General features: G+C 42.8%; 1 protein-coding gene across 5 annotated transcripts in view; it reads right to left on the bottom strand.

Annotated features, from left to right (window-relative positions):
* Positions 1–13862, bottom strand: part of FGD5 (FYVE, RhoGEF and PH domain containing 5) — a 132834-nt gene that overhangs the window by 73898 nt on the left and 45074 nt on the right. For all 5 annotated transcript variants that reach the window (XM_082209196.1, XM_082209197.1, XM_082209194.1 and 2 more), the window contains exon 3: positions 5946–6075. In XM_082209196.1, coding sequence (XP_082065322.1) covers positions 5946–6075 — 130 coding nt within the window. The remainder of the gene's footprint in view (positions 1–5945; positions 6076–13862) is intronic.

Below are 13862 nucleotides of genomic sequence, written 5' to 3'. Positions count from 1 at the left end.
TAGTGAACACAAAAAACCGCGGCAATTTGTTGTTGACAAAGGACAGCGGGACATATAAAGGGACCCTTTACCTTCAGTAGCTTAGGGCCTCATCAAACCTAAATCCGGCCCTGTATACAGGTGCTGAACTGAATTTAGGCTTCCCACAGTTCAAACGGAGCAGCCTTTGCTGAAGGCCTCGAATTAACAAAGCTCCATGTTTGGGAAGTATGTTTATGGGTCTTGTGGATTATATGAGTAAAATTGAAATGGAATGTGCAAGTCAGGTGCAGCTCTCCAACGCCTAGGGGTCCCTGAGGGTGAGAAATTTCTGGTGCTTGTAGGTGATAGTTACCCCACTGAAACCATTTTGTGTGTCTACAATATACTCAAACGGGTATAGAGAGACACAACGGGAAGGATCTTAATGCTCCCCCCGCCTTTTTTGTTTTTTACTCTTAGCATAAATGGGGCTTCCCCTTGGAGAAGAATCAAGCTGAGTAGACATACAAGGGGAAACATGTGCTGCTCCCAGCTCCACATTTCACATTAACTTTTTTGCACTGAAACCCCAGGCAGCAGTTAAGTATAATGAATGTGACTTTTTTTATTTCTCCTGCATTGAGAGTAAATGGCAGGCAGGACCATCCTACAGCTGCAAACGACTTTCTATAAATCCAAAATCACGCTTAATTGCCTCTATTATGACCTTTAAACATCTGTATCCTGAGTTTTGTCTTTATAAACATTAGCATTACTGCTGAGATCACATTAATCCGCTTTAATCTTTACCGTGAAATCGTTTTGCTTCCCATATATAATTTTCAGCTGCTCGTACAAATGTATGCATCTATTTTTCTCCCAGATACAATGGAGCAGCCATGCCAGTTTTTACGCCTTCCCTGTTCACTGAGGATAAGAACATGTCACTTGTTGGACCAAACTAAGCTCAGATGTTTGCTGCTTGTTTGGGGGTGATTTGTGCCATTGACTGCATGCAAGGAGTAGATATAGCTTGCCCCTGGTTACAATTGTCCAAGTGCTTGGCACCTGAAATGACGAGGCAGCCCTCCTGCAAAGGGCTCTCCTTATCTCAGGCTGAAATGGTAATTTAATGAGGATTTCAGGGAAAGGAGGCGTTTTTGTGCCCCAATCTGATGCTTGCTTCCAGAAAGCTTTTTCTTCAACAAGCTGGAAAAAGGCAAGGTCACCTTTGCTCAGAGCAATGGAATAAATATATAAAAAAGACACACATGTGAAGAATGGCCTCAATATGCCTCTTAGGTAGTTTTTAGCTGGGTAAAACTCAGCTATAGGGGTCTATGTGAAGGGCACCCCCTTCTCCAAGGAGTAGCAGGGCAATTTTAAAAAATGACAGCATCCTGTTGGAAATTTGCTAGTCCAACACCAGCTGCCAGGGATTCCCCCCCTCCCCCATGGATCCAACCTTGATAAGAAGATCCAGTTTTAAACAAAAAACCTCCCCTAGAATACAATGTGACTCTGGGGGTGGGATGGGGGGGACGACACACACTACATATTATATAAGACAAACTACATATTATTATGGGGGAAATCCATGACGTTCTGGATGTCCAGAATATTCCTTCTTTTTTAAAAATAAAAATGTTGTGCACGAATTTGCCAGGTTGATTGGAGTGATGGGGCTGCAAAATGAGAGGGGGCCCAATCCTTCCCCCAGCATCAGGTCTGGGATCAAAACTGCTCCCTGCAATCTGCTGTTTTATACCACAGGGGGAAATATTTCGTTCTTTGCTTGTGCAGTGGTACCTCGGCTTAAGGACTTAATTCATTCCGGAGGTCCGTTCTTAACCTGAAACTGTTCTTAACCTGAAGCACCACTTTAGCTAATGGGGCCTCCCGCTGCTGCTGCGCCGCTGGAGCACGATTTCTGTTCTCATCCTGAAGAAAAGTTCTTAACCTGAGGTAATATTTCTGGGTTAGCGGAGTCTGTAACCTGAAGCGTATGAAACCTGAAGCGTATGTAACCCAAGATACCACTGTATGTATGTATGTATTAGCTGCCTTGAAACATAACAATGGTATGCTGCATGCTTCATTTCAAAGAGGTTAGCTCAGAAGAGCAGAGATCCACAAGATGTAACCCAAATGTACACTCCAGACTAAGAATCAGCAGCAGAGCAAGCCAATCAGGCACCTGGGGTGGTGCATGTGCCCTGCACCTAGGGGCGGGGCCAGCCGGGGCAGGACACTCCATGGGGCCTCTGAGAAGTCTGCCTGCCTCCTCCCACTCAGCAGCCCTACAGCTAAGGGGGAGGCAGCGGGCGGACCATTTGGGGCAGTGCAGAGGATGTGGGCGCCCAAGCCACCACATCACTCCCAGGAGAGACGCATAGCTTAGGCGCAGGCCCCACAGTGAGTGCCGCCTGGCATTTTGTCATCCCCTCCATGGTGACACCCGGGGCAGACCGCCCCCACCACACCCCCTTCCTCCACCCCTGCTAAGAATGTTGGGTTTTTCTTTGTTTTTTAAAGTCAAGAGTCAAATTATGTCCCCAAATTTGCAGAGAGGTCATGCCTAGGATGGCATAGTCAGAAGTAGCTGTTGCTTTGAAACAGTGTAGTGATTCTATGAAAACACAAAGGCACTATTCAGCCAAATTTAAGGGAAGGTGCTTAAGTCTCTCCCATTCAGTGAGACGAAATTAAGTACGTTTCACCTGATTGTGCCTTTGGCTACTTTTAATATATATGCTTATTTGTTTTTATTTTTAACAGCCCCATTCTAACCAGTATAAAATTACATGCAGAGACATAAGGGGATCTAAGCTCACAAAACTGAAGAGCAGGAATCTCTTGTATAGCAGATCCTTCCCACCCTCAGTAGAAGCACTGTTAATAAAAATAAAGTACACTTTCTGGATAAAACCATAGATCTTATCTGCTAGGTGATCTCATGCCTTTATTCAGACTGATTTTCCCCTGGGAGATGGAAACCATAGACTAACAAGCAAAACATTAAAAAAGAAAACCAAAAACTTACTCTTGCTTCCAGACCAGCCCAAATACTGTTTTCACAAGATTAGCTCACTTCCAAATCCTTGGTACTATTTTTGGCATCCAAACCTACTGAAGTCTGCCAATTCTCTCTAAGTGACAGTGCACTGAAATTTGCTCTTGTTTTACAACTACTTCATCTTGCGCTAAGGATTTCCCAACAAGAAAGAGACAGTACTTTTGCTGGGTACTTAGATGATTTACTTGCACTTCATCACTCAGACATGGCTTTTTGATAAAATGGCTAATATTGCAATCCTTCTTTACATGTGAATGCAGAAGGAAGTTCCACTTAGTTCAATGGAAGCTTTTCTGAGCTAAGTATGTATGGGGCGGAAGCCTAAAATTCTCTCAGAGGGCTGAGAGTTTTTTGTGTGAAAGCCTCAGAAAGTCGTAATACATTACCAACTATGACAAGCGCTACGTTATGGTATCAGTGACATGCCATCCTTCTTGTTCAATCCTGTCAGGAGTGTCTCTGACAGCATTCATCTTGGGAATTTAGAGAATGCTAAATTTTATCAGTAATTCTTAAGAACTGAAAGGTCTAGGAGGAAGTGTCAGAAAATTTGTGGTGGTGGTTAAAATTTGTATACCGCCCTTCATCTACAGATCTCGGGACAGAATTATCACACTGACCAGCATTTCTCCAGTATTTTCCAATCCATGTCCATAACTTAGGGGGTGCTGTCTCCAGACAGACACATAAATACTGGACTAGCGAATGACAGTGTCTGGGCAGCTTTCTCCTCCAGCAGTGACTGACACTGCAAGAGTCTTCAGGGTGAAAGCTTAAGGTGATCTCACATTGTGAGCAATTGATAGGGAGCATAGCACCCATGAGCAACGAAGGGGGTGTTCTTCGATTGTTGATCAGCAGTTTAATGGAAAAGATGGTGAGGCGCTCCTATTCTCTGCTATACTTTTTTTAATGACGCCTGACATAAATAGTTAAATAAGACATTTTGCTGCCTGAGGGAGGCCACTCTGTTGGATAGCCTGGAATGCCAACTGGACATGCAGCTGAATCTTACTTCTATATCAGCAATGGGACAGCAACCTTCACCACACTTGTGGGCAGCAGGCTAGCTCAGGGGGTACAGGGCTGGCTCTGTGCCTGATGCACACAGCTCTGTCTTCTAAAACCGAGGAATGCCTAAGCAGGGCTCAGAAGGAATGGCCAGGAGGCTGCTGCCATTGCTCCTCAGTCTAGAATCTGTTGTCTGAAGTGGCTGCCTCACTCTTCTAATGCAGGGATAGCCAACCTAATACCTTCTGGGTGTTACTGAATATCCATGGCCATTTGACGCTGTATGGGACGGATGGGAGTCTAATAATATCTGAAGGGCACCACCTTGTGCCTAAAGGAAAGGCTGGCCCTGCTAACTACCTGAAACCTCAGCCTAACAATGGACTAATTTCTGTTTTCCTGGTTCCTTTTCACTGCAGAAAATTGTATTTTGACTCACGTTGAACTGCTGCCTTTGCCTAAAGCAGAACAGTCATATATTTGGCCCAGGCATAAGACTCAAACTTCCAACATCTGCAGCTAATTTTCATTCAGCATCAAATGTTTCAGCAATATCTTGCTTTCAACATGATTCCGTAACTGGGCTGAATGCAACAAAGGGAGATCAAAATTAAAATGGCAGGGGCACTTTACAAACGCTTCCCCTTTATCCTCCCTGTATGTCAGCCATCTGATGGCCTACTCAATAGTGGCACCCTGGCTGTGAAATGCTCTTCCCAGGAAGGCTCACTTTGCCCCTACTCAGATTTCATTAAAGTGCCAGGCAGAAGCATTTTATTTTCCTAGGCTTTTTTTTAAAAAAATATTTACATTGTTCCCATTCTACTTTGTTTTATTGCTCCCAATGGCTTTTATACTGTTCTTTTATACAATGGTGTTTTAAACCATCAGCTTTTACAATATGTTTTATTGCAATCTTAACTTTTTGCAGGCCACATAGTGAAGGCAAAGAAATAAAAAGCGGGCATGAGTGGAAGAGCAAGTGGGAAAGAAAGGAGGGGGCAGCTATACCCTCCAACATTTCTCCGAGGAAAATAGGGACGTCCCATTCCAAAATGAACATTTTACTATTTATACCCCACACTTCTTATTGGGTTGCCCCAGCCACTCTGGGCAGCTTCCAACATACATAAAAACATAATACAACATTAAACTTTTTTTAAAAAAACCCCTTCCCTATACAGGATTGCCTTCAGATGGCTCAGGAGTTGGATAACTCCATACTCTCCATAACATTTCTCCAATGAAAATAGGGACATCCTAAGGAAAAGCGGGACATTCTGGGATAAAATCAGACACTAGGATAGCTTCTCTAAATCAGGGACATCCCTGGAAAATAGGGACACTTGGAGGGTCTGAGCAGGCAGGACAGTCAAGAAGGCTTCTTCCTTATCTTGCCTCCTTCATGTATACATCTGTCTTTCTCCTCCATCTAAAATACCTGTGGATGAATGGAGATCTGGTACCTGTGGTGCTGTGCAGGGCAGATGGCAGCTCCCAGGAGTCCAGCTTTGCCTCAGGGGCTGCCAGTTGCTATCAGTTACTTTCACAGTCCTGCTTTTGGCAGAACTGAGAGTACAATAGAGTGGGACTGCTTATAATGGGAAGGACACTTTCAGGAATAAATATATGTCCAGTGCATCTTCTGACCCGCCATGTAATACTGACCCCCCGCTTGATCATTGATCCTGGCTGCAAGTTCAGACAAATGTGATGTGGGCACATCGTATGTTGTTGGTATCCTGCAGGTAGTAGCTGAATCCAGTCAGTGAGCAGGGGCAGGGGTGGAATCTATTGCAGAAATGGCTCAAGACACCTCACAAGATCTATTGGATTTGTTGCAAGACCTGCCTCCAAAATTTTATTTACACACACAGCTTTAAGAATGGCGTTTTACCTTATGGATGAGGTTGGACTCTCCCTGGTTCCCATCCTCATCTCCAGAACTTTTCTGTTCCTCATCTGATGTGACGTCTTCAATAGGAATCACAGAGATAGGGCACACCTTGTAAGGTTCTGTGTAGGCACTGTGGACAGAGGAAAGCAAGTTATTCTAAGGACATGATGATAACAAGAGAGGCTGCATGCAACAGATTCTAGATTCTGGTCCTCTATCACTATGCTGGGTCTGAATGCTAGGAGCTTTGTGCCATATTGTAAATTGCATCATCCTGCTAGATTCTACAGTGGTGCCTCGCAAGACGAAAAGAATCCGTTCTGTGATTCTCTTCGTCTAGCGGTTTTTTGTCTTGCGAAGCAAGCCCATTGATGGATTAGAGGATTAGCGCTATTAGCGGCTTTTAGCGGCTTATCAGCTTATCGGATCAGCTGATAAGCGGCTTAGCGGCTTAGTAAAAGGGGGGAAGGGGGGGGAAACCGCAGGAACTCGCAAGACATTGTCATCTTGCAAAGCAAGCCCATAGGAGATTCGTTTTGCGAAGCACCTCCAAAATGGAAAACTCTTTCGTCTAGCAAGTTTTCCGTCTTGTGAGGCATTTGTCTTGCGGGGCACCACTGTACTACCTACAAATTCATATTCTATGTCAGTCATTTTGGTGTTGTAGAGAAGTTTGATGTCAAGCAGGTCCCGGTGTGTGTGTGTGTGTGTGTGTTTTAACAGTGAATGGCAGAAGAAAAGTAGACTCTTCCACCTTCTTCATAAAGCAGTGAGGCATTCACAGAACAACCACTTTGAGTCCTACATTGCAGGGGGTTGAGGTCCCTTCCAGCTCTCGAGTTCTGACTCTATGAACCACAGAAGTGGGAAAGCATGACTGGCAGGAAAGAATCAATCTTACTTCAAGTAACTGGAATTCATCCCCCGCCCCCCATAGTCTCCAGACAACTTGATAGGAGGAATTCGAGTGCATCTTGGAAATTGAGATTTTCATAGTTCAAAGTTCAAAGAGCTCTGTCACCCTAAAATCTCTATCTATCTATCATCATCATCTATCTGTCTATCTATCTATCATCTATCAATCTATCTATCTAGCTGTCTATCTATCATCTATCTATCTATCTATCTATCATCTATCATCATCTATCTATCATCTATCTATCATCTATCTATCTATCTATCATCTATCTATCTATCTATCTATCTATCTATCTATCTATCTATCTATCTATATCTATCTATCATCTATCTATCTATCATCTATCTATCTATCTATCTATCTATCTATCTATCTATCTATCTATCTCTATCATCTATTTACTTTTTGATGCAACAGTGAAATGCAGTGAAAAATATGGTATGGACAAATGATTAAGAACACATTCAAAAAACACTCACTAAGGAAATCGGGATGAATGCTCGTTGTCATATAACCTCCCCACAAACAAGTCAGAACAAAGTCTCAATGATCTTACTTCTGGTAAGGTTTTGTGAAAGCAGATCAGGATAAATGTTCAATAAACAGGTCCCCTACGGAAGCCCAGTATTTTCTGAAGAGGTATTAGAGATATGGTGAGGAGAGAAGTCTTGATCATCAAACTTTGCTCTGCATTCAGCTATTGAAGGTACATAACAAATAATGGCTAGCGTCCTGACCTCTCCCTTTCAGATGATATTTTCCCAACTATATAAATGGGTCTTTACCACAAGTGTCTACTTTCTGTGCTTTTAGTCTTGTTTTAAATGTATTTGTTGTTTTTGTGTTTTTAACTGCTTTTAATTATCTTCAGTGTAAAATTGCCTTGAGATGGTTGCTTAGAAGGCAACAAATCAATCAGCGAAGATGAGAATATGTACATAGGGCTGCTGCCTTAAGATGTTTACTTCTGAGAAACAGCTAAATATTATTGGAATGAAGAAGTTAATCTAATGTAACAGAATCTGGATTTTCTATTATTATTATTATTATTATTATTAGTTCATTACACATCAGCGAAATTTGATTAATTACAGTATTGTGAATTATATTTGTATCCTAGCCTCCCTCCACATAATTAAGTGTAACATTCATGGGAGTTATGTCATTTTTCTCATATGAACAACATAATGAACAAAGAAAACTGAGTTAAACCAGTTGGCTGTCTTACCAGTTGACTGTTTAGAGTGTTAAGGGAAGGGTAGTACCTTTGGCAAAAATGTTCCTCTTCAACCAGGCCTTTGGCTGATTAACATCCTATACCCTTTTTATTGTGGAAGAGGAGGGTTCTTGTTTTGTTCTTGTTTTTATTATGTATTTTGTGTTTTCATCTTGCATTTTTATGCTGTGAACCACCCTGATATCTACAGATGAAGGACAATATACGAATTTAGGAAATAATAAAAATTAAAATGAATGCAATATATTTCTCCTACCACTGGGTTATAAGCACTATCCATTCTTCACAACCCTAAGAAGTAGGTTAGACTGAGGGACACCCAGTAACTTACATGTCTTAGTGAGAATTAAACCCAGGTATCCCAAATCTGACACTCCACCCTGGCAAATTGGTAGTAAATATGCTGCATACATATATATGAAGAGAAGACAATGTTTTGTGATCCTTGTATCTCTCCTGAATAATAGTTCTACTGACTCCAAGAGGCTAATAGGATTTGGTGCCTAAGCCAAGTGAGATCTATCTATCCTGATGTTCAACTGTTGGTACCTGCTGTTGGATCCCACATTCTGGGACTGCAGGGGTAACCAACATGGTGCTTCCATTTGCTGTTGGACTCCAGACAGCATGTTCAATGGTCAGGAATGATGGGAAATAAGAGTCCAATAGCATCTAGAGGACACCACACTGGGTATTCCTGCGGCAGTGTAGCTCAATCCCGTATTCAAAATTATGGTCCTATGATACCTTGCCTGTTCCAATTCTGAGGGAAATCAAGAGTACATAAAAAAAAAAAATGACCGTAACATGAGTTGACCTGTCCTGGATGTTGGCATGGGGCACAGCAACTGTGCCCCATGCCAACATTTGTCAGTATTACAACTAGGCATGCTTTGGGAAAGTTCTGCAGGAAGACTCAGCCATGCTCATTCACAATATTAACATTCAGAAGACTGTTTTTTTGTTTTTTTGGCCATATGTACTGAAATTGTCCCCCAAAATGTATACAGCCTTGTATACATAGAAGCTGGGCTGGAAGAGCATGTGACTGATATTTCTTTTATCTCATTCCAAGCAGGCTCTAGCCTAATCATCTAATACCTCCAATAACAGCACATAACAATTGTTAATAATGTCTGGTGTACACGATGAGGCCATAATGGCTTTAAAATGAACAGCGACTGCTTAAGGAAGAAACCTGTGGCACATTTTCACAGGCAGCTATGCAAATGCAAGTCATTATGATTCCCCTAAGCACTGCAGTAGGAAACTCATCACCTTTATGATTCCCCCACTGCCCCCTCCCCGCTATTAGATATTTATAGCCTTTAATTCAGTAAATAGCTCCAGGCTGAAGAACAGCCAAACTTTCCTTCACGTCATTGGGACCCTACGTGCATAGGCTGAGAACCATCGCTCATATACTATCAATTATGTGGTTGCCCTAAGCATTTTTGCATTACTTGGTCCAAGTTTCTCACAGTTGCTTTTGACAAAGGAGACCCCTTTGTTTTCCCAAAGATCCAGAATTTTTCAGTCACTTTTTCTTGGTAACCATTTACCCTAAATGCTGCAGCATCCAATTACACAAAAACAAAGCCCAAAGCTCCACATTTTCATGCTTTTGTGTATTACTAGCCCATTTCTGGGCAATATATTTTTGGTGGTCAACCACACATGTAACCTCATATGGTTCTCTACGGCCTTTCCGTATTCCCTCTAAATCCACCCACCACTGTTCTTTTCCCTCCACTGTGTTCACCACTTCCATAATTTTCAAGTCACCGTAGATGGGGGGAGGGGGAAGCGGTATGATGGCAGCAGGTTGCACCTTGACTTATGCACATAAAGGCCTCCACACAAACAACCAAACACACAGAGGGTTCTGTACACCAGACTTATTGATACTAAGAGCAATTTGGCAATGGAACCAAGTACCTAGAAGGGGTGGTGGGTTCTTTAAGGTTGTGAGTCCTCAAGCAGAGACTGGGCAGCCATTTGTTGGAGGTTCTCTAGATTTCCTGCCAGGTCAGATGGCCTAAAAGGCCCTCTCCAACTCTACGATTCTATGACTATGACTGACAGGCCTTGAAAACTGGATATATAGGCGCTCTATAGATGTTGTAATTAATGTGTCAATGGGAAGAACCTGCAAAAAAAACAACATGAAAGCCTGCCGGGTGGCCAACCAGTTGCCTGCGGAGAGTCCTCAATCCTCCTCCACACTCCCAGCTTATGTATGTCTGATAGGGGGAGATGTGGTCATGTAAGGATGGCGCAAGGTGATGCAAGGTGAATACATTTTGGGACTTCATTTTTCTATCACAAAAGAAAGTTTATGGACAAAGAAACAGAAAGTTTTTTAAAAAATAAATATAAACATAAAACTAAAACTAAATATAAAAAGGGAGCACCACTCAAGTTTGGATCACTGAACGTGAATGGTTTTGTGAAAATTTATAAAACACAACAAGCGTGAAGTGCACCCTTTTCGTTGTGTCTTTTCTATCTCTGTATTATTATTCCTGATGAGATTGAAGCTGTGTGGGCTCAGGATCATTTATGACAGTGGTTCCCAAAATGAGTGATACCCGCAGAGGGGGCAGTGGGATTACCGGGGGGGGGGGTGTTCAGAGCATGGCAAGAGGCACTGAAGATGAACAAAGGAGCAATTAATTGTTACTATTGTGAATTTTATTCTTAATCGTGCAAACCATGATTCTGAACAATGTTTTTTATAGGGTAGGGAGCACTGGGGATGAGTTTATGGAACCAAGAGGACGGTGGCCCAAAAATGTTTGGGAACCACTGATTGACACCACTCAACACATGGCAAAATTAAAAATGTGTTAGGAGGATAATCAGCACAGCAAATTTCAAAAGGGGGGGGGAATACAGTTGTTTAAAAAGCAGCAACACACATAATATAAGAGCTAGCCAAGAAAGGTTCCTGAGAAGAAAGGAAACCTGGTATTCTAACAGTTTCCTAAGGATTATAATGAAAGATGCATAGATCACATTAATTCTGTCAATACATTTTTAAATGGCATGTGATTTAGTAAGACCATCTCTCTGAATGGTCTTGGAATGAGATATGATATTTCATGGCATAGATATTCGGTGCACACAAAGTATATGATTGCAAATGCATCCCCCTTGCAAGCATTCATCTTCACCCTTGATTATTTATGATGGGCAATCTCTTCTCCACGTTGGAAGGCTATTATTCTTTACAATACAAGAATTTTAAGCAAAACCCCTTTCCAGAAAGGGCAGTAGAACCTGTCAACAGGCTATGGATTCCATTTGGCTGAAGGAGGGAAGGAGTAAAAGCAGCTCTAGGTCACTGGTGCAGTTCAGAGATGCTTGGAGGAACAGGGCAGCCTTCTTTAGCCCTTCCAAAGAAAGTAGGGAAGGGTCTGCATTCAGGCCCTGTGTGAGCTCCTCTCCTGTGCATTGAGCATGAAAGTCTGTTAGAGGATTCTAACTACTGTATGTTCTGTAGAACATAGTTAGAATCCCCCTTGCAATGAGGATCCCTGAGCGATCAGGGTTCCCAACTGAAGAGAAGATTCTAACCACATGCAGCTGGATGTGGTTAATATTGTTGAATGGTTTCTTTACATGTAAAGGTTCATCATTGTTCCACCCAATGTGTATGTCTTTAAGGGGCCAGAGCAAGGGCCAGAGCAAACTAACGAGACCCAGCTTTACAGCTGTGAAACATAGCAGGTGCTGCTGAGTTGTACTGATTAAACTATGTCAGCAATTGGGTAGAGTATATAAGGAGCAGCACCTAGCTCTCCCATTACCCTGGGGGATGGGTTGGTGGTTGGGTCTGGTTTGTTGTTGATGATGTATTTAGTGTAAAAGGAGTTTTTGTAATTAAAACCTTGTTTAAGTTATTTTTGAGTCCCTTTTTAATGCATGGTCTCCCCAGCAAGCTCTCTGGAGCGCTACCATACTGCAAATAGCCAACAAATATCTCCCTGCAAGCCTTCATTCCCAATACACAAAGCTTGGTAGAAAAGGGTAGTGTCCCTCAGGTGTTCATTGAAGCAGGATAATGTTGATGCTATTGCAGAACTTCAGGATTTGGCAACTGCTTCCACCTCAACTCTTAAAACAACAGCAGGCCTAATGTATGCTGCAGTCCTGGACTCTGGGGTGTAATAAATTCATTGCAATCTCTGGACCATGTATGGTGTGACCTAAGTTTGGGAGATATGAAGTGGGAGGTACGGTCTGAAAATTCTGTGGCATTCCAGTTACATCAACAAGAATATAACAGGGCTTTCAATGTAGAAAAAGGTGAGCTTTTAATTATAGATTTGACTTTTGGGGAAACAGTTTGGTTTGCAGAGCCCAAATACCAACTGAAGACCTAGGTGAGCTCACCCATTCCAAGGGTTCAGCATATATGTGATGTATTGTTGCCCAACACAGGAATAGGGTTTCAAAGGACTTGTGAGGGAGTTACACTGGAAAGAAGCTGGTGAGCTGCAGAAGACATTGCCAGCAGCGGTGGCCAATAGAGCCACAGCAGAAGCATCCTGACATTGGTCCCACTGAATAATACTTGGATGGGGCTGGGGTGGGGTAGGGTAGGGTAGGGTAGGGTAGGGTAGGGGGGTGGTAAGGCCAGGGCTGTGTAGACACTGTGGTGGACCAATTTGTCAGCTGCACTGTTTGTTGCATCCATCCAGTCAAATCACTCCAGGAAAGTCCTAGAGTGGAAGAACACTGAGTGTTTCTCCATGGAGGGCAGAACCCAGTTGCATTTAACATACCAGCACTTCAAAGGCAGGCACTTTCTCTCAATTCATGGGCGAAGTTCCTACAAGGACCGTGTTTATGTGCAGCCTTCAGAAATGCAGCTCTCTATTTACCCAGAAGGACTCTACCACCTGCTTTTCACAAATGTGCATGTCTCCTCTTTATCCCTACCCTAAGACAAAATCCCTGAGAAGAAACTATCTGCTTAATGGAGCTCGATCGTTACTTAGGGTTTCCCATGAAACAACACCATCACAAATGCCAAAATAACTTTTTGATGATACATTGCAGTGAATTTCATGGCGAAAACAGAGCGGAATGACTTTATAGCATTGCCTTAGATTGCTCATAAAGGAACTTAAAAGTACACTCTGTTGTTGCTCTCTCAGTATCTCTGCTGATAACTTAATGAGCTCCAGTGGGACAGGAACTAGCTGTTCCCGCATTTAGAGGTAATGATGATGAATTATCTTTCAGCTTGTGTCTCTGAAAGTGGTACCAGTGTTGGTACAGCGATCTCAAGCAAAGAAAGCTCCATTTCGGAGCTCCTTATTCATGCGATCAGCAGTTTTGTGCCATGAAGTCATGACATTTGTCAAACGCAGCAAGTATTCTGCATATTTCAAGAGGGATTGGGGGGGGCGCGCAGGGGTTGTGTGTGTTGCTGCTGATAAACAAAGACAAGAGTGCGAGCGAGGAACTGAGGCCAGAGTGTGCTTCTCTCCAGCTCTGCAGTCCCAGGGTAACACTATTTAAGAACAGTATCGAAAGATCCAAATGATTTCTGTAATTGCACAACTGCAAAAAGACAGCCAGTTCCTTTTTCTATCAACCCACTGAAAAGGAGAGCTGGTGCAGAACCAGAAACATATATGCTCAAACTCCTATCACAATGACACACCCTCCGCAGGGAAAGCGAGGGGAGAATCAGGCAGACTATTATAAGGGCTCCTTTCTAGCTCCATAGCTGGAAGACAGGTCTGTC

The sequence above is a fragment of the Podarcis vaucheri genome, assembly GCF_965113315.1.
Source record: "Podarcis vaucheri genome assembly, chromosome: 2".
Classification (NCBI taxonomy): Eukaryota; Metazoa; Chordata; class Lepidosauria; order Squamata; family Lacertidae; genus Podarcis; species Podarcis vaucheri.
The sequence above is the reverse complement of the archived record's forward strand: the minus strand, read 5'-3'. Positions and strand labels throughout refer to the sequence as shown.